Raw genomic sequence first — 25762 nt, 5'->3', positions numbered from 1 at the left:
TTTATTCTGTTATATATATATATATATATATATATATTATAAGGGACACTTGTCTGCGTCTCACGTGTCTTGTGTCTTATCTGCGTCAAAGGGCTAATCTAGATATTTATGATACTGGGTTCAATGCATTCGTATGTAAACAACAAAATGTGGTGTCTCAGTTTTTTAAAAGTTTAATTTTAATCCTTATTCCTTACGGAAAAAATGTTTACAATGTTAATACAATAAGTTTTTCATACGATGTCATAATTCGCATGGATCATTTCTTCCGTCAGTTTTATTAGGTTTGTAAATAATAGTATTCAGGTAAATGAACTATGCTCAACTTATCTTTTAGTTGAGCTGATTTTATGCTTACAATTATTCTATTATGAAATGAAAAAACTTAAATTGAAGACAGTTCTCTATATCTGAGTCCAAATATTTTTGAACTGAAACTTTTCAAAATTGCTGGATTTTTCACGAAATGAATCAATGTAAGACTTTAGATGAATTCATATGATAATAGGAAAAAATTTGGTTTTGTAAGCATTTCAATTACATTGATAAATCTAATTAAGTATTGCTACTGTTCATAGCTCTATTCAGTAATGAGAGGAGATTTTCTAATTCAAATTTTGCCTTTATTCTAACACAAGGAAAAGGAAAAATTAATATTTTTATAGTCACGTTATACTCTCCTTATCGCACGATACTGGTCCATTGCAGAAAATTTGATTCTGAATTTGATTTTGTTTTCAATTATGCGTACACTGATTACACTATATTTTTTGATTTTCCTTTCTATTGTTTGCTAGTTTATTTTAAATCTTTCTTTAAACAAATATTAAATGACTAATTTTGAATTTCGCACGTGATCATTATTATTGGCACGTCAGCCCGGGGTAGGACTTTGTCTGTCTTCTTAAAAAAGTTCTTCATGCAATTCTTTTTATTGCTAAATCTTGTCAGTTCAAGATTATTTTCAATCTATAAGTTTTTGTTTTACACTTACATAAAAAAAGAACTACATTCTTTTTACGAGGCATAGAAGTCACCATTTAAAAGTCTTGAGAAGCTATAAATAAGGATTCTCATCTCCTATTTTCCATTTGTGGCCCAAAATTTAAGGAAAGTTTAGTTTTACGACACATGGATAAATTTTGAAATCAACTTTTCTTTTGTTTAAAATCATTATTATATTAATTAAAATCCTTATTATATATATAAATTATTATATTAATAAGCTCAAATAATCAATATACGCCATCGGTATTAAACTAACTAAAGAAGTGATATGTTAATGAAATTCCTTGTTTTACTATATAGTTTTATTTTGGAAATGAAAAACTATTGCATATATAGAATTCTCTAAATAATCAATAAGCTCTATCAGTAGTAATAGAGTTAATAAACTAAATCATAATAAGATTGTTTTGATAATTAAATTCCTTATTTTTCGTGATATTATTTTGGAAATAAGAAAACAACTATTTTATAAGCAAATAGTTTGGATAAAAGGTTATTTACGAAATAGAATTGAGTAAATAATCAATAAGCGCTATCAGTAGTAACGGAGTCAATAAAATGAATAATAATAGGATTGTTCTATTACTTAAATTCTTTATTTTATTACGTGATTTTATTTTGCAAATGAAAAAGGAATTTTATAAACAAATACTTTGGAATAAAGGTTATTTATGAAATAGAATTGAGTAAATAATCAATTAACATCATCAGAAGTAATATAGTTAATAAAATAATAATAATAGGATTGTTCTGTTACTTAAATTCTTTATTTTATTACGTGATTTTATTTTGAAAATGAAAAAAGAATTTTATAAACAAATACTTTGGAATAAGGGTTATTTATGAAATGGAATCGAGTAAATAATCAATTAACATCATCAGAAGTAATATAGTTAATAAAGTGAATAATAATAGGATTGTTCGGTTACTTAAATTCTTTATTTTATTACGTGATTTTATTTTGCAAATGAAAAAAGAATTTTTATAAACAAATACTTTGGAATAAAGGTTATTTATGAAATAGAATTGAGTAAATAATCAATTAACATCATCAGAAGTAATATAGTTAATAAAATGAATAATAATAGGATTGTTCTCTTGATTAAATTAATTACCTTGTCACGCAGTCTTATATGAAAAATTTTCAGGACTTTAGAAAAATAATAATGTGATTTTTATTTTCCACGATGGTTTGAAAACTTACATCAGAAAACTCCCGAAAAAGAAGAAACACAGAAAGTTAGCCGTCTTTTAACAAGAAAGTTTTTCAAATCCTTTTTAAATAATCTTTTTCACAGAATAAAATCTCCAAGTTAATATAATTTGGTAGCTTATAACTTTTCCTTCTACTTTACTTATTTTTTAAATTATAAACTACCCTTTTTGTTAAATATTTTTACGAGTGTTCAAACATGATTGAACCTGTCTACTCTCCTCAAGTTCTTCTGAATTACACACAATCCATCCATTACATATGATCCGGATTACATATGATACATCCATTATAATAGTTTAATCCACTCCAAAGGTGGTTTAAGAAACGCGAAATAAAAGACGTGTTAAAACTTAAACAATGAGTTGCATGTCCTCATGTTACATGCAATAACTGTATCGAAACATTCAAAAAAGTTATTTACTGATGATATATGACCAATCTTAGCTGAAATTACTATTAACTTTATATTAGATCAGTATAAAGTTAAGTATGTTAGAGTAACTTTACATTAGATCAGTAAATTGAATTGTCTCAAGATATCTATCCCATATTGTGCCTATACTCGATTTCCTTTTTGACCTAGGTATCTGTCATCAATCTTTTTCTTGTACAGAGGACTTTTCGCAACAAAAAAAAAATTAACGCACGTTAAAATATAAATTAAAGTAAACGAAATGCATTATTAGTTTAAGTATATTAATTCAAGTACAAAAATACATTTTTTTTCCTTTCATGCATGCTGAGGAAAAAGGGTACAGAACAAAAGAAGTTGAGACAAAAAAAAATTATTTTTTCTGGATGAAAATGGTGCGACGCGTAATTTGCCCTTGATCTAAATTTTAGAAATAATATGTAGTAGCATTCCGTTTTGATCTGCAATCTGAAGTTTATCAGTTAAATAACTGTTGAAAAGAAAAACAGAAAGAGTTGGTTAATCCTCCCATATGGCCAAATCACATATGTTTTCTCCACCTGATTCAAATAATCTGATCTGCCTTGGCGTACACTCGTGGATTGAAGTGATGCAACAAAATAGAATATTTTTTGTTCTCATGACGTTTATCTGTTAGGTACATAATGTTTTTCTCTGTTATATTTTCTCTTCTAACTGCATCTTCAATAGCTTAAAACTTCATTTTACAATAGAAGTTATGAAAGTCATACCCCGATACAATGGATTTTTCTGGACCGGAAGGCTTATTGGCGTTATTCGTAATATTGAAGTTCAAAATAAAAAAAAAATACCCTACACGATGAAAAAAGTTGTGGTAAAATTATCGAACCTTTTGTTAATGACGATTCTGATAAAAAAAAAATCCGCAATTCTGGTATTGAAAACCAAAATATACGGTATTTAAACCATTCATTTAATAATTTATCCGTTCATATGGTAACAGTAAACTAGAATTTTCGGTTTTCAGAACTATAGTTCTTATTACCACACATTTGGTAAGAAAATACAAAACTGAAGAGTTAACTTCGCTGAACAAATGGTTTTTATGCCCAAGGTATCATGATTTATTAAATTACCGAATTTTATGAAACATTATTATGAAACCATATTTTATTAGTACTTTTACCAAAATCATTACCAAAGAGTTTTGGTAAAAATGATAGAGCTTTTTGGTGTTCCCATAGAGCCGGAAACATATTAAATCTTACCATATTTTGGAAGTTTTGACCATTTTTTTCTCAGTGCTGTTTCTCATTTTGTTTTTTTTCCCTCTCAATTTTTTATATACAAATATATACAAAATATATAACCATACATACAAACCCCAATATATACAAAAATATAACCATACTAGAAGTTGTACACTTTTTTTAACAGCTAAAAATGCAGGAAATTATGAATATAGTAGTTCAGTCAATTTTAGTACCTGTGAATCTCACTTTTTAAAACATATTTTAGTACTGCGTTTAGAATTTTTTATTTATTAATTCTTAAGCGTATGATACCAAGATTTAGTGTCAGAAGCACACTTGTGCTATTTACAGGCGGAAACACAATTTAAATGAATTGCAAATTGTAGGAAAGGCAAGCGTATTGAGAGATAAATAACAGAATTCTTTGCTGTTGTATACTCATAATCTTATCTAAAGATCAAAGTGTATGAAAATAAGAATATATTTTTAATACGAAAAAAAATTAAATTTCATCAAAAGAGCCAAAAAAAAGCTTTTTTTTTCTCCAAATAATTGAATAATCCGTTGATCCGGGGTTTATTCTTCGTTATATAGTATTTTTTGACTTCTTTTGTTTTGGGAAAAAAATTGAATTTTGTATAAAATTGCAAAATTTAATAAACAGGGATTCATTAAATCGGAATTCAGCTATATATTTATTTATTGCTATTTTTCTTTCTTTATATTCAAGTCTAATGCAAAACCACGCATCTCATGAAGTATAAAATACATTTAGTTTTAAACGAGCACTACTCAATGTTATTATATAATAACCTATAACTGAAACTTAGTGCCACAGAAGAATGCTTTTAAATGCTCAAAAATTGCCGGTATCGATTTCGAACTCATTTTGTTTTCTAATTTTTTTTATTATAACCGTATTGAATAAATTAATCCCCTTGGTGTTTCACGTAGGAGAACATTATCTACTCGACGTCATATCCGGGTTTTGCTACTGAATGAAGTAATCTTTTAAATATTTCAGATCCCCGAAACAAGTTATGGAATGTTTTCTTAGATTGTCAAGACGATGACCCATTTATTCTTTCCATTGCGTACGTGATTATCTAAAATAAAGAAGAAGTACATGTACGAACAACTGTTCAAACATATGACGTAATAGCATAATTTACTAAAACTTATCCTTAATCAATATCGAATTATCATTTAACGAAATACTTCGGTTTCCACGCAGGAATCTGAAAATAATTGAGTGATTTTGAGTAAAAAGTAGCTTTGAATTTCTTAGTCTACTGGTTGTTATATGATGAAGTTAATATTTTCTAAGCTGCAATATATTGTCCCATTGTAGCGCGTTTATTGCTGGTTTGATTTCAACTATTTATATGTTTGATTTATAATGCCCATTCTGGGTGGATAGAAAAAATCTTCGAGCAATTTTATTTTCTAAATCGTTTCTAATGTTTCTTAATTGGTGGTCACAGTGTGAATCCTTATTTCAAAATATTCCTGTTCATCATAAAAGAAAAGAAAGTGCTTGGCGGCAATTCTGAAATCTGGTTGGGTTTCATAATCTAAATTAATTCTGATCTTGGAAATGGTATCAATTAGATCGCGAGGTTAATTCTAATTTTAAAACAATTTGGTTCGTTACAAAAGAAACTAAAATGTTCAGCTCCAAATTTAATACATGTCTGCATTTGAATTACAATTCTGATCCTGGTGTCGTGATGTGATGCTTGTGATATGCGATACTATACCTGTAATTACAATAATATTGATACCAAAACTTCCATGAGATATGCACAATCAAATGATAAATTTTATTTGTGTAATTCGACGTTTTAAAATCTAATGTTTTCTAAAAGAATAGTAAGCAGAAAAATATTCCAAACTCACATTCAGAAAGACATTTTTTGTCCTTTTTAGCGCTCATTTTGTCTCAAGATAGCGTGATTTTTTGACTAAACGTGAATTTTCAAATTTTTAATGAAATTGTGTCATCATTCGTGTGCTATCTCAGTGTATTCTGAGAGATTTTGTTGTTTATCTGTTACTTAAATGTTAATCTAAAATGTACTAAAACGTACTAAATGTACTATTTTAGAGTAAGTTATCTTTTAAAAAATGTCTAGATTAACGCCAATCCAAGAAAGTTGTAATTTTAATTTCTTTCCTTATGTTATCAAGATTGTTCTTCTAAGATTTTGTTTAAAAAATTTTATTTGAACGACTGGATGCTTCAGGTGTGAGAAAACTTACTTATCAAATACTTTTCTCCATTTCGATTCCTGGTGACGTCTATATACTTTGTCACTATTCATTTTATGTTGTATTTTGATGACAATTATTTTAATTGATTTGTTGTACTAAGATTACACTGTAAAAAATTCCGGTAAAAACTACCGACACCCTCAGCCCCTGTCCGTTGTACCTTTAAATTTATTTTATCGTGAGTTTTTGCTAAACATAAATCAGAGATATCATAATTTTTACTGAAATAATTACTGTAAACTTACTAAATCACTGTAAGTAGAAAAATATTACTCAAAAAATTATGAAATAATATTTTACTGAAAAAAGGGATTTTAGAGATGCTCGACTTAGGGTGGTAGTATATTTTACCGTAATTGTATCCGGAATTTTTTACAGCTTAGTAACTGTAGCAAAATCCGTATCCTCAAACAACTTAAGTTATTTGAAAATTATTCAAAGCTCATAGAAAATTTCCTCCGATTTCTTTCTGTTTTTTAAAAAATAAGAAGAGTTAAAAAATTCCTTCGATACCAATTATTTTCCTATGATTACTAAGAAGTGAATTTGCTTGAGATAAAGTTTCTTCCAACAAAATGTAGAGTATTAGTAGCCACTAAAGCACATTATTATTTTTTTTAAAATAACATTATGCAAATGAAATTTCATTATTTCAAGTCTAATTTTTGAAAGAAATAAGATTTAATCAAAACAATGAAAAAAAATAACAAACAAATATTTATTTAATTCAATAAAACTTCAAAAACTTACTTATCTATAAAATGTAACAATATGAAAATATGTTTTTTTTTTTATAAATGACTTAGATTTCACAGAACATCCATTGCTACTCGATTTGAGTATACATTTTGAGTATTTGTGACAATAAATAGATGATGATGATGATTTAAATAGATTGAAAAGTAAATATAGTTTAGGAACACACATAAATCTGAAATTAATCAAACCCTAATACACTACACTTTTGAATAAATCTATAGATTGTAATGTATAGTAAACATATGTGTTTACCATACATTGCAAATTAATCTAAACATGTATGGTATTGCAATAGTTTATGTATGTACAGTAACATCAACATATATCATGTACAGTGTAAAAAATTCCGGTTCAATAAGGTATAAAAAACCTCCGTAAATTACATTTTTACTGTGAAATATTACACCATAATTTTTACAATAATATTCGTATAATTAGAGTGATTCAGTAATTTTACGGTAAATATTACTGTGAAAATTAAGATATATCAGTTTTTTCTTCCTTAAACTGTTCTGGTAAAAATGTATTTTACGGTGAAAAGTGCAGGTACTTTTTACCGTAATTTGATCGGGAATTTTTTACAGCGTATGAATATATGTGTTTACTACACATGCTAATTATAACACAAAGTTTGACTGTTAGCGTTAATAATCGTAAACATAGATTTGAAGTGGTTAAATAAAAAAAGATATGATTTATTTAAATTATTTTAACTCAAAAAATATTTCATAATAATGAGGAAAGGATGCGTTTGAGAGATTTTAGCTTCAGTTATTTCCAGGCTCAGTTATCCATCAAAAAAAAAAAAAAATGAAAATACAGGTCTTTTGCAAACATCACATACTAACAATGAAAAAAACTAGTTTTTCAATTGATATGTAATCAATCAACAAATGCACAAATACAATGAAAAAATGCTTCCTTTATTATATTTGTGTTTCATTATTTTATTGTAAATCTACTCAATTATGATGAAATGAAAATAAATCTTTAATTTGTTATGACTTATGTGATCGCCATAAATGAATGGGTTTGTTTACTTTGCATTATAAGTGTAATTGTAACGTAATATATTTCCGCATGACACGTGAATATAAGTTTGAATGACCTAATAAAAATGTTAGATTTATTTGAATTATTTTAGCTCAAAGTGTAATAAAAAATATATTTCAAGGAATATTAATTCATTTGGGATTATCTAAAACAACTAAAAAAATTATTTTATCATTCTAAGCATTTTTGGGGCTTTCTCGAACATCTCAAATTAAAAATGGGAAAAATAAGTATTTCTTTATTGGTTCGTTATAAATTAACTTAATCACAAATATAATAAAAAAAAACTGTTTTCCATACGTTAGGGGTATATATTTTTTTCGTACACTGTAAAAAATTCCCGATGAAATTACTGTATAAAGTACAGGTACTTTGGGTACACTATCCATAAAACTCTTTTTACTGTAAAATCCATTTTACCGTAAAACGTATTTTAACTGCAAAATATTATACTTTAATTTTTGATTAATTTTCATTAACAAGAGCGAGTCAGTGATTTTAAGGTAATTATTACAGTAGAAATTACGGTATATGGATTGTGAAAATGGATTTTACGGTGAATGTACCGACACCCTGAGCGCCAGTACTTTTTACCATAATTTGACCCGGAATTTTTTACTGTGTTTATTCATTCGCATTGATATATCTGTTCATTATGAAGCGAAAATAAGTCCTTAAGTTGTCATTCATTGTAAGCACATGGGGTCACTAAAAATGAATATAGGTATCCTTACTTTCCATTCTAACTGTAAAATGTAAAACTTTAAATGTTTTTTTCGTTAAAATAGTAAACGTGCACAGCAAACAAGAAGAACAAATAGAAAAATTAAGATTAATTTAAACTATATTTGCTAAAAATATGTTAGATTATTCTAGGATTTTGAGATGAATGGGAAATTTTAGTTTCAATTATTCCTGGATATAAAACAACTGAAAAAATATACACACAAACATTATCGGGGCTTTTGTGAAAATCATAGAATAACAATATATGTAATAAATCAACAAATCCACTTTTGGGTGCTTTCAGATAATCACGTTGTTTTTTTGAGTCTAATCACGTGGTTGTGCTTGGCGTGTGAACGTTACAGCTTTAAGACTTGGGTTTGATTTGAAACCTGCTAGCGACGCCCCACGCATGCATCAAACCAAATTGGCTCAGCCACGAGTGACATCGCTTGCAGGTATCCAATTTTAGTGAAAAAAAAATGTGAATTGCATACAAAGTCGAATTGTTATAAGTATGCTTTAAAATATCATAGCTCAATTGAAAGAGCAAAGTAAGCATGCAAAAAGAATAAAAAAGCACATGTGAACATACGGTCGTAAACGCTGAGTGGAACAGCTAGATGGGTAATGTAATATAAATGGGCAATATGTAGTTATTTTACATCAGTTGTATTTGACTATATTTCCCCATAGGCGACACATTTACGACCAATATTTAACAGGGGTCATCTATACTTCCATGTTTTCGACCTCATATTCCTGCGACGTCATGCTCTTGAGTGATTTTTTTACTCTTTTTGTATTTGCCATTTCATTTAGGCCAGGATTCCTTGAAGAAGCCTGTATTTAGTTCAAAAAATTTTTTTTTACAAACATACATTTAAAAATAAAAAAATAGGCAGAATATTAAAGCGATTTAGGTTTGTGTGAAATTTACAATAAAAAATTTATATGGCAGACACATGATGGCTTTTTAGTAGTTATGACTTCCTCTGCTTTGATGCTTAGTCTATGAATTTAAATAATGCTATTTTAATTTTTTCTTCAAGTTTAAGTCTGTTGAACTTTGCAATAACAATATAATTTAAGTTTTTGGCTATTTATACACCATGAAGTTTTTCCATACATGTTAATTCGGCTTATACCCATAACTTTAAATGCTGAATGTTCAGCGTCATATCGCACTGTTCCTTCGAATATGGCACCACCAGGCTTCACCGTAAGAGTCAGCAGATAATCACCAAGGGTTGGTGGTGCTTCACCCAAAACTACAGTTCTGTTTACTACAACATTTTCATGCCTTTCAAATTTTAAAACAACTTTATTAGGCAGACCTAGCCGAGCGTCAGTTACTTCAGCTACTTCCAACGTCTCACATATTTCAGCATGAGGAAGCAGAAGTTCATTTATGTGGTTGACGATAGTTTGGGAAGCATTAACTACCATTATGTCACTTACATTTACTTTTTCGAAGTTATTGCAAGGACACCAATGTTCCAGAATATTGGCGTCAGCGCAAGTTCTGTTTTCTGGAATTTTTTCCAGCAGGCTCAAACCATGCTCTTCAGGCTCTCGATCCATTTTTGAATCAAGGTGAAGTAAATGTTTCATGGTACGATGGAGATCAAATAAAGTGATTAACCTCTCTTGATTTATTTTGAGATTTCTCTCAAATTCAGGATGCTGCTTAAGGAACCATGTCGGGAAGTGTATGTACATAAAAGGCATTCTTTCTTCAAATTTGCCAACATATGTGTGTCTTATTGCACCGAATCTCAAACCATGATCACTGAATATAACTAAAGCACTATTATTCAGTGCTCCTATATCTGATAGTATTTGGAGTATCCTAGTTGCTGGTGGATCAGCGTAGCTAGCACTATTTAGATAATCATGGGTAAGAGTAGACACCATACAAAATGCCCAATACGGTCTTTTATCCATGGTTTTAACAAAATTTTTCAAATAGTCATACATAAGATCAGTTTCTAACTCAGCATTTAAGCAGTCATCGAGATGTGCATTTTTGGCTTGCTTCCTCAAATCTGACTGGTCAATTGCTAGTGCAAGTGGTCTATAGTAATAATCGGTTGGCGGATCGTGAAAGCCCCTTTTGATGTAATTAAAAGTACCAGAAAATGGTGAATCTTCAGCATAAAATGTTCTAAATCCATTTCTGGCGTAATCTTTCCAAATCAAGCTGATATTGTCAAATAGAAACGTGTCTCGAACTGATTCATTCCAATAATATTCTACAAAATGTCCCGTCAGCATAGGTACTAAATTAGGAAATGTATTGTCTCCAACTTTCGTATAACCTTTCATTTCGAAGGGCTTCATTTTGTCTTTTAGAAAGGCTTTAGTTTTTAGAAAATGTCTTATAAAATTCAATTTTGAAACTGAGTCAATTCCAAGGAGAATGACATTCAGGGGAGAAGGGGGTTTGATTTTTGATCTTTCCTCTTCTACTTCTGTTTTCAACTTGACCAGGGGCAGGTATTGCTCATGTGTGTAATTGTTACTGAAATAGCATCTAGCTGCAATGTACTCATGTTTCAAGGGTTTATCGAATTCTAGCTCTGCAACTTTAGTTGTTCTATAGTCATTTTCTCTGACATTGCCTGGCTCTTCGTGTTTTCGTAATATAGCCTGATACCAACATTGAATATCATCTGGTGTGGAATTGTAATATTGCTTCAATATTGAAACATTGAGGTGAATGATACCATTAGGTTGGGGAGTCATAAATAAAGGTATATCGGAGCAGATATATTCGCCTTTAAGGCTTATAAGATGAGCCACTGTCGGATCATAAGGATCTAATTTTGGTACTTTACAACCTGAGGTATCTATTATCAAAGCTGGATTTTTAGTTGGATCAACGGCCGGCAAAGCATCAGTAGATGATATATGGGAGACTTCGGTAGGAGAAAGCTTTTCCCGACTTTTAGGAACAGGCCCTGTGGTTCCGGCTTGTTCCGGTGGAGCTTTGGTTACACCACCGTCTGTAACTGCAGGGACAGACTGGACTTCAATATCATTTACTGACTGGGCATCTTTTGTAGAATGGTAAGGTTCTGTTACAGCTTTGTGAATTAAACCTTTTATTTGTTGAATATCGTTGTCATCGTCTGTAGGACCAGAAACAGCATCCTCTGGAAAAGTCACGCGTGATTTGAAAAATAAATCCTCTGGAGGAACTTTAGCTTTTCTGAATTGCTGTAGACGTAATAATTTTTTTTTACGATCAATTTCAGATTCTTCTGTATTGGTAGTGTCTTCATTGGGTAAAACTATTTTAGATTCCGGTATATTCTTTGTATCGTCAGCTTCTTTTTCTGACTTCTTATTTTCAATATCTTGGTGGTCAATGAATGTAGTATCTTCATTAATTTCTGTGACGACGCTTAAATTGCTTGGGATATCTCTTTTGATGTACAGACTAAACACAAGATATGATAGGCAGCAAAATATTATCAGAAACACAAACCGACGACGTCGTGATACAGCACCCAGCATTTTGAATAATTTGTAGGTGCAGGTGTTGTAAATGGAATCTAAAAAAAGAAAAATATGTTTAAGTTTAAAAAAAAACATTAATTTTACATAAAAGTTAGCTGTGTGTAGTGTAAATTTTGAAATGAAGATAATCTATATTTGTTTTTAAGCATAATTTTTTTCAGTAAATATTTTTTTCACTGGAAGAGTAAATAAGTGTTTCACGCAAATTATAATATTTAGTTTATGATTTGCTGGTACAGCGAATCACTTGTAACAATAAATATACAGCTAGTGTTGCGTAACTTCGTTCAATTGATTGAAATTTCCCAATCGCTACTCAATCGTAGTTTTGGCCAAAAAATTGGAAAAAGAGATTTTGAGAAAGTTCTTTTATAGATAGTTAAGAGCTCAGGGCATATATAGGCAACTGAGTTAAGTGTATTTGATCTCTATGAACAAACTCTGACTGATGGAAATTTAGTAAACAAAGCTTGCCATTACTACATTCTAGATGAAAGTGAAGTGCTACTTAATATTCTTCTTGATAAAAATATGTGGGGAAATATTTACTTTTATTCTAAGAAAGTAGGAAGAAAAGTGGACTGAATGTCAAACCTGTTATATTTATTGGTTTCAGGAATAGTGAAATGAGGACCAAGTTTACAAGCACTCAAATAGTGATTTTTGGAAGTTATTTTGTGGATACACCTCTGTCCCACACTCCACGCTCATTCTCCTAACAATGTGCCTATCCTTTCCACATTGAAAACCGTCAGAAATAGTTTATATGTCAGTTTGTTTGGTACGTATGTTAAATAAATTTGATATATAAGTTTGGTATGCTTCTGTTGTAAACATTGTTTTTCACTAAATGTATATAGTATCATTGAGGCAGGTTCACTGGTTTCTTTTATTTCTATTTTGTTATATTTTTAGGAAAATTAATAACTATGCCCAATTTCTTTCTTACCAGATTTGTAACAGAACTATGTTTAAAACTCACATCGTCAAGTAAAATTTTTTATACACTGCTTGCCACTTATTAATTTTTAAGCACCCCTGTTATTTAATTTAAATTTTGTCTTGAACCAGTTTCCAGAATAATGCGTGATCATCTCAGTAAGTTGTACAAAACGAAATTTTAGAGCAATATTTCAATCGTTTCATACTATGTTCCACAAAATGCACATCATAGTTACATTTTCCTGAATCATTCATATTGCATTAGAGGCATAAGTATTCTGTAGAAATGATTTGTAGGAGGTGATTCATTATTGCTACTGGAATAACATTGTATCTAAAAATTTAGACAATCTGACGGATGCCAATGGCAGTGAGCGTGTGGGATGTTGATCACATTGTAAAAATTAAGTACCGGAACTTTGAGTGCTTCATATGTAAAATCCATTTTACAGCCAAAATCCATTTTCACCGCGAAATATTATACCGTAATGTTTATAGTAATAATTACCGTAAAATAACTGAATCATTCTAATTAAAAAATAACTGAATCATTCTAATTAAATGAACCTTACAATATGATAATTATTTAATTAGAATGATTCAGTTATTTTACGGTAATTATTACTGTAAACATTACGTTATTTCAGATTTTTCGTTCCGTAATATGTTCCAGTTAAAATGGATATTACAGTAGAAAGTACCGGCACCCTTTTTGCCGTAAAATCCAAAAGAAGTACAGGCACCCTAAGTGCCGGTACTTTTCACTTTTCCGTAATTTGACCCTTAATTTCTTACATTGTGCTTCTCAAAGCTTCATTTCTCATTAAAATTAACATTATTACTGTTTTTTTTAATATGCATTTAAGTATTTTCTCTAATAATTTTATATTTAATATTTTATAATTTACTATTCCATAATTTTATAGTTTAATATTTTATAATTTAATATTCGATAATTTTTATATTTTATCTTTTTTACTTACTTTCAATATGAATAAATAACTAATATTACTTTTCCATGATAAGGCTTCGTTTTAAAGCTTATATTGCAAATATACACTTTAAAATACAATTAACATTACTATTAATTTTTATTTGCATTTAAATATTTTCTCTAATAATTTTATATTTAATATTTTATAATTTACTATTCCATAATTTTATAGTTTAATATTTTATAATTTAATATTCGATAACTTTTATATTTTATCTTTTTTACTTACTTTCAATATGAATAAACAACTAATATTACTTTTCCATGATAAGGCTTCGTTTTAAAGCTTATATTGCAAATATACACTTTAAAATACAATTGACATTACTATTAATTTTTATTTACATTTAATTATTTTCTCAAATAATTTAATATTCAATGTCTTCTAATTTAATATTTTCTCTTTTTTATTTACAATTAATATGAATAAACAACTAAAATGACCTATCTATTATAACGGCGTTTAAGTCTACAAGTACAATACAAATCTATTTAGAAAGAATCTTGTAAATCACATTTTGCAGAGTATAGCAAATTAAAATATTTAAAATACCTTACTTAGATTAATGGACAGATCTCAGCCACGAGCATTCAATTAAATGTATAACGCAATGTAATAAATATACTGATGGAAAAAAAATCCCAACAACAGGAAACAATTATTGTAGAGCAATGAAATTTCGGCAGTACCTTGAAGTGTAAAATTACCAAGGATACCAAAACTTTTAATGAGATTGGTTTAATTCGAAAAGGAGCTTTGTAAACAGCATTCTGAATTTACGCATTTTGAATCTGATTTAAAATATAACTTAACATGTTTTTCCACTTAGCTCGTCCATTGAATTAAAGGGGTTAAATGTTTTATTGTGTTTTTGTTATCGAGGTAAAAGTACAAGTTCTTGTACTTTAAATACATCAAAAATAAAAATATATTAAATATAAAGACAAACTGTATAACAATTCTTGATAGATAATCCAATTTTGAAGAAACTATGTTATTTTCTCCATAAAGCTGAAAGAATTCCACGTGAATAACCTCGCAATTGTATTGTAAATAAAAATAAAATATTATAAAACAGTTGCACGGCTAATATTAAAGGATAATTAGGAAAAATATATGCAAAAAAATTACACGACAAAAGTAAGTTATGATTAGAAAGAGAACAAAAAAGTGTGAAAAACAAGATGTGAATAAGATACGGAAAATAACAATGTAGAATTTTTACATAAGGTAATTAAGTTCTAGTTAAATGAAAATAGCTGCGATAGGTAACTAAAAAATATGATTAAATAAGATACCTGAAAATAATAATTTCTATAAAACCTTAAAGTAAATAAATTGCATGAAACGAATATGTTATAATTTAAAAAAAGAATAAAATAATAAAAACTATGAATAGAAAGCCGTAAAGGAACTAAATATTCAGAGAAATGTAATTATAATGGAAATTTTAAGCAAATTAATTGTATAAGTTTGTTGCATAAAACAGAAAACTTTGTAATTAAATAATAATAATTAAGTAGTGTGAATAGGAAGAAGTGATAAAATAATATATCTGGAAAAAATAATTAGAATTTAAAATTTAAATAAGTAAATCACATGTGACTATAACTATTGCTTATAATTAATAATTATTATTAATAAGTTTTAACTGATTAGTAAACAACAAACTGTGAATAGGATGATTCAAGGAAATAAATAATTGCAGAAAAATAATTAGAATGTAAAATGTAAGTAAGCTAATCACATAGGACAAGAAACTTTATAATTAAATAATTATAATCAAAAAAAAGTGAAGGGAAAAAATGTGACAAAATAATATATCCGGGAAAATAATTAGAATTTAAAATTAAAATAAATAAATCACATCTGACTATAATTATTACTTATAATTGATGATTATTATTAATAAGTTTTAGCAGAATAATAAACAACAAACTGATAATTGGAAAATGTAAGGAAATAAATAATAGGAGATAAATGATTATTATGTAAAATTTAAGGAAGTTAATTACATAAGACAGAAAACTTTATAATAAATAATAACAATACTCAACAAAGTGTGAATGGAAAGATATAATAAAATGACATATCGAAGAAAAATTATTAGATTTTAAAATTTGAACAAACTAATCACATGTGATAATAACTATTGCTTATTATAATTAATTATAATTAATAAGTTAAAACTGAATAATGAACAACAATTGAACGTGAATTTAAATGCATGATAAAATGAAATATAAGGGAAATAAATTATTATAGACAATTAAGTTTCAAATGAATAATAAACAAAAAAGTGCGAAAAAATGGTTTAAGTAAATAAATTATTGGAGACAAATAAGTTATCATTATTAAATAAACAACAAATGTGAATAGAAGTGTTTGATAAAATAAAGTACAGACGAAGAAAAAAATACAATCTAAAGTTTATTCAAGTAAATTACTCAAAATAAATAAGTTATAATTGAATAATAAACAACAACGTGTAAATAAAATGATATGATAAAATAAGATATCGGAGACACTAATTACAATGTAAATAAATTGCACGAGGAAAATAAATTATAATTAAATAATAAATAACAAAAGGTGAATAGACAAATGTGATAAAATAAGCTATTAGGGAAAAAGGGCATAATTTAGATGCATTCGAGTTTCGACTGTACTACAATAAGTATGCTATTAAAATCTTATGTATAGTAAGAAATATAACGATAAAATATTAAAAGTTGTAAAATAGGTTTTTAAAATGGACTTATCTGAAGCAGCGAATGCACACTGTAAGTATATAAATACAGTATACGTCTTGCGAAAAAGAAACTAAAAATACAGACTACCTTACCTTGCGAAAAATTTTGAACTGATTCCCCAGTCACTAAAACTGTCTGATCAAACATTACGAACTCTTAATATCAATAACATATTCATCATTCAAAACTAATTTTTCGTTTTAACATATTGCTGTAATAAAGACTGCTCTCCAAGATATGTCGAACGCACTCCTGCTTGCAAAGCGAAAATGTGTAAGTGATACGCAAGATGTTGAATGCGACGTCATTTCTATTCTCTGAGTAATTTGAGAGTAAGTGCATGAATATTATATGATCTGACACGCCGATCTGAACAATGAATAAGAAAAAATAGAGAGAAAACATTAAACGTGACAAACTTGGCTATCTGATGATTTTTACTATGAAGAGTTCATTGATTGTAGACGTATATTGAAATAATGATCAATATTGTTAAAATTAATTGGGTTAATTATAAACTACAACTAAGAATTAAGCATAATTTTTAATAAAGAATTTTAAGTGAGCATTTCGCTTGAATAAGTGATTAAATGTAAAATTTTCATATATGATTCTTAAAATGAAATAATTTTACACTATTATAATGAACAAATTAAATATTTATTGCTGTTACTGGACAGAAATTTTCTGAAGGATATGTAATGAGATCTGCTTTAAAGAGCTCATTGATTGTAGACGAATTATGAAGTAATGATCAATACAGTTAAAAATAATTGCGTTCATTATAAGTTACAACTAAGCATTGAGTATAACTTTTTAATAAGTGATTGCAGGTTTTTTTAATAAAGGATTGTAGGTGAATATTTTGCTTGAATAAGTGATCAAATGTAAAATTTTCATATATGATTCTTAAAATGAAGTAATTTCACACCATTATAATGAACAAATTAAATATTTATTTCTGTTACTGGACAGACATTTTCTGAAGGATATGTGATGAGATTTACTTTAAAGAGCTCATTGATTGTAGACGCATGTTGAAGTAATGATAATTACCGTTAAAAATACTTGAGTTAATGTTATATGTTACAACTGAGCATTGAGCATTTTTTTTATGATAAGTGATTATAGGGGAGCATATCTTTTTAACAAGTGATTAAGTATAAAAATTTCTAGATAGAATTATTCGAAAATTGAATGATTGTTCAAATGAAATAATTTTACACTATTATAGAGAAATAATTAAATAATTATTATTGCTACTGAAAAGAAATTGTCTGAAGAATATTTAATGAAATTTACTTAGAAGAGCTCATCATTGATTGTAGATGTATATTTAAGTAATAATCAATGCTGTTAAAAGTATTTGAGTAAATTACAGGTTACAACTTTGCATTTTTATATGTAGTTGAGCATATTTTTTCTAAAGGTGCTCAAGTGTAAAATTTTTACTATAGAAATATTTGAGAATTAAATGTTTGTAAAAACTAAATAATTTTACTCTTTTGTAATGAAATATATGAACATTCATTACTACTAGTAAAGAGAAATTGTCTGAAGGTTATATGATGAGATTTTATTCAAAGATCTCACTGAACGCATACGTAAAATATAGTTATGATATAGTAATGAAGATAATTAAATATTTATTTTTTTTCTTCAGAGAAGTGAAATCGTCTGAAGATTATAAGATGATATTTACAATGAAAAGCTGTTTCATTGCAGTAATGATCAATACTGTTAAAAGTAGTTCAGTTAATTATAAGTTACAACTAAGCATTTTCAAATCTAGGTGAGCATACTTATTTTTTTTTTAATAAAAGTGCTTAAATGTAAAAGAAAATTATTTTAAGATTAAATATATGTTGCCACCAAAAAAAAAATATCTTAATGATGAGATCTACTATGAAGAGCTCCATAACTGAAGTTTACTGTAAGAATAATTAATGCTATTAAAATTTATAGAGTTAATATGTTACAGTAATGTTTAATATCATTATTATCATTTAGCATTAAATTTGGATTTGCAATTTTACAAATAAGAATTTTAATAGCTTGGGGAGCCTAACAATTTTTTTAAAAAAAGTGCTAAATTGTTTCATTTCAACAATAAAAATGCTTGAAAATCATTAATTGATTCCACCAGTTTTAGATTAAACTTTATTACAAATAATTGATAAAGTGAATTACGAAATAATCAGTATTTCAATTAAAAAGATATTGTTCGAAGGCTATGTAATAAGATTTATTAAGAAAGAACATTGATTGTAGCTATTGTTTTGTAGTCAGGAAAAATATTGTTGAAATTTATTGAAGTTATTACAATTTAATGTTTACCATTTCACTAGATAGGTGAGTACAATCTGTTTTAAGCAATGGTAACTATGGTAACTTTTAAGCAATGGTCTTATAGAAAGTTTATAATAATGAAATATTCAAATTATAAATTAGTTGAAAAACGAAATTTAAATTTGATATTTGAGCATATTTTTTGCTGAGAAAAATAGTTATATAAATTTATTATTAACGGAAGTATATTTCTATGATATTATTATCAAAAGTATTGAAATATGTGTTTTTGCTTATATCCAGACAGAAATATTTTACAGAAATAAATATCAAAAGTATTGAAATATATGTTTTCGTTTATGGTTAAATCGTTTATGGTTACACATGGTTAAATTCAATAGCAAAATGGCTAAAAAAAATTTTTTTTTCTGACAACATGAAGTTTTTTCTTATAGAATTTATGGTAAGTATGTTTTTTAAATAAATAATGATGAGAAGTTACTCTATCTAACGAATAGTTTTTTTAAAATATTACTGCAGATTATTACAATGCAACATAATTGTATTATATTTCCAAAAGTATCATTAACTGTTATTAAAATTTGAAAAACCGAGCATGAAATGATAATGTCAACAATTTATGTTTTGCACATCCCCAAGACATTCTATAGAACAACTATTGAAAAGCCTTTATGCATTCTATAAAATGGCTATGCAAAGAATGTATTTATTCATCTATTTTTACTTTGCCTGTGAATGCCAGGCATTCTACACAATCACTAGGCTTTCTATAGAAAGCTGTGATTTCATACAGTGATAGTAACATCTGAAATTAAAAATGTGATCATAACAGAACTAATATTTGAAATAAATAGATATAAATATTTATATTTTCATAGGATAGATAACTGTGAAATAAGAAAGAGGAAATAATTATATTTCACTTTTTTATTGATTTTCTGCATGCAAAATAGATTATAAAGGATCATTCATAAAAAACGAACTAAATTAATTACCTTTTTATAGCTTTTAGATTCAGAAGAAGATCTGCTTTTGGATTACTGGTGTTGCAGAGAATCCAAGATTTAGGCTTGAGTCACAACCTTTTTTCATTGCTGCCCATAGAAAATATATTATGGGTGGCAGAGATTGAGCGTAGTCTTCAAAAAGAGCGACAGTTTCTACCAAACATCCGCAAAACGTGTTCTACATTAGCCTTATGTCCACAAATAATTTTGATAAAATCTTTCCATTTTGATTGCCTTACCTAATAATAACATTTATGATATAAGTTTCAATAAATTGGATGATTTTATCATTGTTATGCACGTGTAAGTGCTACTGAAGAAATCGCTTTTAAAACAAGTTCATAGTTATGAAGTTATAAAAATGAAAACGATATTTGATGTATGATATTAAAAATATCTTTTTCTATTTCGGAGAATTTTTTTCTTTTATTGTTAAAGTAATAAGCATTCTATATTATGAAATTTTTTAATAACAAACATTTCTTGATATGATATATTTTCTTTCATTAAAATAATAGAGATTTAAAAGTAGGGAAAAGAAATGCTTTCTAAGCACAACGATTTTATTTATAAGTGTTGGAAGCCATTTTAAAAATGATTTTTATAAAAATCTTTTTACCCACTTTTTTAAAAAAAAATAATGACAACTGGGAAAAAAGGGAGATACTTTTTGTACATATCATTTTATACAGAAATATTCTTGAAATCAAGTTCTTGTCACGATAAAGTTACTATGCATTCATCTTAAATATGAATATTTAACTTAAAATACATTAAAATTAGTTCTAATATTTAGTACACTTAAAAATCCACATTTATGTATGCATTTATAAGTAATTTTCAAGGTAAATATGTTGACAACTGCTCTTCTTTTGCGGTTAAGAATGCCCTTAAAATGAATCATTAGTTAAGCAGTATCATTATTATTCCTACTAAGTTGTAGCATATTATATGTCGTCATAAGTTCAATGATCTCTTAAGCTGTATTATTCTACTAAGATCAATCACGTGTTTTATTGCCATATGTCGTAACACATTAACCTGAAATCAAACGAGATAACAAGCCGATTGTTGACCAAGGGATTCATGGCGGTAAAGTTGCCATAGTTCCGAGACCAACTGCTTGATGTTGAAAATGTGGTCTGAATTGCGTACCGGCCTTTTATTATTTTCCAGACAGGATGGCACCCATCAATTTGAGGTTGGGTAGACCTCAAGTCGCCATAAGGGTTCCACACCGAAACACTGGTTCTTCATAATGACAGTTCAATATGTTAGCAGCTGCCATAACTCGACTCAATCATGCACTCAATCTAAATGCTGTAGTTATTACGGTACATTATTACACCGGTGGTTGTCTTATAATTTCCTTAAGTATACTATAAGGAAATATACTATAAGGAAACGGATTATGTAGTGGTCAGGGAACTGACCTTATATCAGAAATGTCTTGGGTTCGAATCCCGGAAAAGGCATGGATGTTCTTTCATTTTTTGAACTATCTATCCTTACTGTGGGAGCAACGTTGATATGGTGCCCCTGAAGGAATGGCCAACAAATTCGCCCAAAGAATGCCGACGAGAGTGTCCATCGGGTGGGCATTGAAAAAGAACTACACGAAAATACTTTATTATAGTATACTTAAGGATACCTGCTGACCGGACTCGTCCCTTGGCTGGGGTGGAGCCGGACCAGTAGCCAAGCTTTGGGCTATATGGTAAAGGGTCCATGACGACCTAGGTACATGTCCAAAGCTTGGAGAAAAGAAAAAAGTATACTTGAGGAATTATTTTTGTCTTAATTATATATTATAAGGCAAAATTACTTGATTGAATTTTGAAATTTTAACCCAAAAGATTTTCGAAAGTAAGATTTTTAATTAAAAATAACTAAACAACAACAAATTTATATTTTCATAGATTTATCAGTATCTAGAACAATTTATTGTAAGTAAACGTTTAAAAAAACGCCTAAATGAATTTTATTCTTTAATAAAACTAACTATAAAAACACTTTTAAGACATTCAACAGAAAGTGATATTATTACTTAATGATTTGGAAAAACCTTTCACTATTTTAGTAAAAGTAAAAATTACCTTAAAATGAAAGTCACTCATAGCAAGTAACACTATCGGTCGGAACGTAATTAAACTATTCTTAGTCGTGTCTGCTAAGCGGTTTGCAGTAACGGATGAGTTCACAATCAGTTCGAGAAGGTACTAAATGAACTTCGTCGTTTTATTATTTTTAAAACTGATATTTCCGAGGCGCCATGCTTCAACGAATTTCGATTAAATATTTCTAACCTGGCTTTTACAAGTTTAACACTCCTACAGGATAAAATTTCCCATTGGTAGTTTTTATAATAAAACTAAAGATCGAAAGTGAATGAAGGAAAATGAAAAAAATAATAATAAATATTATTTTGTAAGCAATGATTTAGTGTGATCTTTTTCCTGCCTTAAATGAAGCCAAAGTAGCCTGTAAGACAAGTTTTTTCTTCAATTCCTACAATTAATTCACACTCTCCTTATATATATTTATGTATCTTATTTAAATTTTCAATCGTTAATAAAATGCTTTTTATTCATAAACTCAAGTTCAAATACATTTTTTAATCCTGTAGTGGATAAGACGTGATGTTAATACAGTTTTTTTCAAATAATTAATTTATTACTTAAATTTAATTAATTTGAATTATTAAATTCGTGCATTATAGAATTAATTAAATTTAATTAATTTAATTTCATAATGGAGAAAAAAATTTCTCTTATATTTTGCCACTGAATATTGCGATTCTGTCATGTGTATATACATATTTATACAGGGTTATGCATAATTCCCTCCGCCTGTAAGAGCCATTTTTCTTTACAACAACTGGCTTCAGTGGTACATGTTACTGCCATCTACCGGCAACTGCTTAAATTAAAACTTGAATACTTTCGGAATAATTTCATATGTTCTTTTTTGCCATTTTCGTCTTCGTTTTTTACTATAACGCTTCGAAACCCCGGGGGGAATTATGAATAATCCTGTATTAATTGTAATCATTTAATAAAAAGTAGTTAAAATATAATTTTTCCTTGTTGACTTAAGTAGGAATTCCATTTATGTTACTTGTTATAAAGAATTACATAATTAAATCAATGCCTTGACCACTGAGCTACTGTAGTTCTAGTTAAGGTTTTTATACAAGTTAAATTACAGTGATTATATTTGAAGAATTTCTAAACATATATAACATAAGAAACATAAACTTTTTTTTAACAGTGTTTACGCAATACTGTTGTCATCTGAATTCATAATAAAACTGTTATCATTCGAAAAGAAAAGCTATCCTTTTATCTTTAGAAGATAAAAATTTAAGAGCAATCAGCCTAATTTCGAAATTCTAAGCTTAAGATAGTAGAATTAAATAACTGTAATTCGAATAAAGTTGATATTTTCTTTCCTCTTTCAAAATTATAAATATATTTATATCATATATAAATAACTAAAAATGCTTAATTACATAAAACTCTTAATGCACAAATCTCATTCCTTAATAAAAATTTACTTCCCAATGAAATTGGTGTAAGATATGTCACTCCAAGTAACAGGAATATGTGTCATCAACAATGGTGATTGTACCTAACAAATGGCTATTTACACTGAAACGGATATTTTTACAAATGTTTCATGAAAAATATTCAAAAAATTACATTGTTAATGTACAGTGCGCCGAAAAAAACGGATTACCCTGAATAACTTTTGATCTAATGATCAGATCTTCACGTTCTTGGACTCAAACATGATGGTTCGAGGGGCTGACCTCGAATATGCTAATTTATTAGTGTAGGCGATATTGCAAGTTGCGAAATCAGAATAAAAAAGTCCTCGATTTCACAGGAACTATTCAACCGGTTTCACACAAATTCTATAATTTATGTCATGTAAACCTAAATACTTTAAAATGATGTTAGAAAATTTTATATCTTGCAATTCAAAATTGTTTCAAATATTATTAAATAAAATAATTAAAATATTTACTAAAATTAATTTTTGCACGGAATTATCTTTGAATAAACAAATTTTATAATTGTACGTAAAATTTTCTTAATTCGTTTAAGAAGTTCTCGCGATATGGCGAAATACGCAAAACAAATTAACATTATGGACTCCAAACTTTGGATCGCTGTTTTGAACAAACTATTGGGGTCATATGTCCTAGATTGGGGCTACCCCTTATATTTCGGGGGTCAAAAATCCGAATCCATTGAAAGAAAAGTATATTTAATGAGATAAAGTATGTTTGTGCGTCTGAGTTCGTAACTTAAAATATGGTTAGAACTTAGTTCAAACTTGAATTCCAAACTTAGTGCAATTCTTACACACGAAATATTTTTAAATATTTCACCTGAACTTTATTATTTATTCCATTAGGCACTTGAAATTCATAAGTTTGATTAAATACTAAGAAAAAAACTAGAGTTTCAAAATGAAAAATAAAATAAATTAAATATTAATCTAATGTAAACTAAATATTAAACTAGTTACATAATAAACCATATTCGAAAATTAAACTTTAATCTTCTCAGTAACATAATTTTCAAAACTGTTATAATATAAATTGATATTTTTATGCATATATAAAAGAATTCAGGGGATAATTAACATAGCATTTATCCTTGAATTACTTCTGAACTATGTTTGAGTTTTAGTTATTTTTATGAAATGAAGTATTAAATTCAGATTAATAAAAATTGTTTAAGAATAAAACCTTCATACTTTCTGTTTCAATTTTCCATAAATTGCAATCTAACATTTAGAACAATTCGAAACTAAAAGGTCTCGAAATGTTTCATTTCTTTTAAAAATAATATCTCAATAGAAAAGAAAAATGCAAACTTTGATAAAAAAAAACGATTGTTTTAATGACTTTATTTAGGAATCATTTTCTAATTTTCAGCTTTAAATATTTTTGTAGGATAAAACAAACATACTAAAATCGTCATTAGATGAAAAAAAAATATTTCTCATCATGAACTGTAAGTGGCAAAAACATTTGAAATCTTATAGAAAGCATGAATGCTTAGTTTTCTATATTATAACATTGAGAAAGCAATGGTTTCAGTTATTGTTAACTAGAGAATAAGTAAATGAGCAATAAAAAATATTAAAAAATACATGAATCATACATGTATGTTATGATACATGTATGATACATGTGTGTACATGTATGATCATACATGTATCATACATGTACGAACATGCAGTAAGTGCAAGGGTCATTACTTAAATTATTAGGAAAAGTATTATTCTAAAATTTTTTTAAATATATTTTTTAGAAGTCGTTAAGTTAATTTTTGTAAAACTAATTAGTATCTAATAGTTTAATAATCGATAATTACCATAAAATCCACAAGGAATCAGCGTATATTTTAGTACACGTAATGCTTAAGATAAAAAGAAGTATCCTCAAAGTAAGGAAATCACCTATGATCATAAAAAAATTTCATACGCGGGCGTTCATCTTTTATCTTGAGGTTAGCTTAAAGATTAAATTTA

At 27.7% G+C, this 25762-nt stretch overlaps 2 protein-coding genes and 1 long non-coding RNA gene across 7 annotated transcripts in view; 1 reads left to right on the top strand and 2 right to left on the bottom strand.

The window, feature by feature from the left end:
* The window catches only part of LOC107456199 (uncharacterized), a 64982-nt gene that overhangs the window by 25447 nt on the left and 13773 nt on the right, over positions 1 to 25762 (bottom strand). The gene's annotated exons all lie outside the window — the stretch shown is intronic.
* On the bottom strand, positions 6850 to 25672 carry LOC107456197 (uncharacterized). Of its 3 annotated transcripts, none has more exons than XM_071187131.1 (2): positions 25606 to 25672; positions 6850 to 12243 (listed from the first exon to the last, which is right to left on the bottom strand). In XM_071187131.1, the coding sequence occupies exon 2, from the start codon at positions 12203 to 12205 to the stop codon at positions 9737 to 9739; it is 2469 nt and encodes an 822-aa protein (XP_071043232.1). In that variant the 5' UTR covers positions 12206 to 12243; positions 25606 to 25672; the 3' UTR covers positions 6850 to 9736. The 3 variants fall into 3 exon arrangements, with proteins under 3 accessions (XP_071043232.1, XP_015929476.2, XP_015929475.2); XM_016073990.4 differs by lacking the exon at positions 25606 to 25672 and adding an exon at positions 20204 to 20342; XM_016073989.4 differs by lacking the exon at positions 25606 to 25672 and adding an exon at positions 16991 to 17633.
* LOC122270822 (uncharacterized) overlaps positions 17110 to 25762 on the top strand; it is a 28988-nt gene continuing 20335 nt past the window's right edge. For 2 of the 3 annotated variants that reach the window (XR_011638075.1, XR_011638076.1), the window contains exons 1-2: positions 17110 to 17230; positions 18562 to 18690. This is a non-coding gene — a long non-coding RNA (uncharacterized lncRNA). Of the gene's footprint in view, positions 17231 to 18561; positions 18691 to 20213; positions 20456 to 25762 lie in introns of those variants that run through there. The other variant, XR_006226008.2, reaches the window with a different exon arrangement.

Source organism: Parasteatoda tepidariorum, chromosome 10 (genome assembly GCF_043381705.1).
Source record: "Parasteatoda tepidariorum isolate YZ-2023 chromosome 10, CAS_Ptep_4.0, whole genome shotgun sequence".
Lineage (NCBI taxonomy): Eukaryota > Metazoa > Arthropoda > Arachnida > Araneae > Theridiidae > Parasteatoda > Parasteatoda tepidariorum.
The sequence above is the reverse complement of the archived record's forward strand: the minus strand, read 5'-3'. Positions and strand labels throughout refer to the sequence as shown.

Bases quoted from the DNA above. Each gene is read 5' to 3' on its own strand.
- LOC107456197 (XM_016073989.4), bottom strand. From the start codon at position 17,045: ATGTTTGATCAGACAGTTTTAGTGACTGGGGAATCAGTTCAAAATTTT. The intron at 12,244-16,990 runs GTAAGGTAGTCT...TTCTTTTTTTAG, and splicing joins AGTTCAAAATTTTTCGCAAG to ATTCCATTTACAACACCTGC.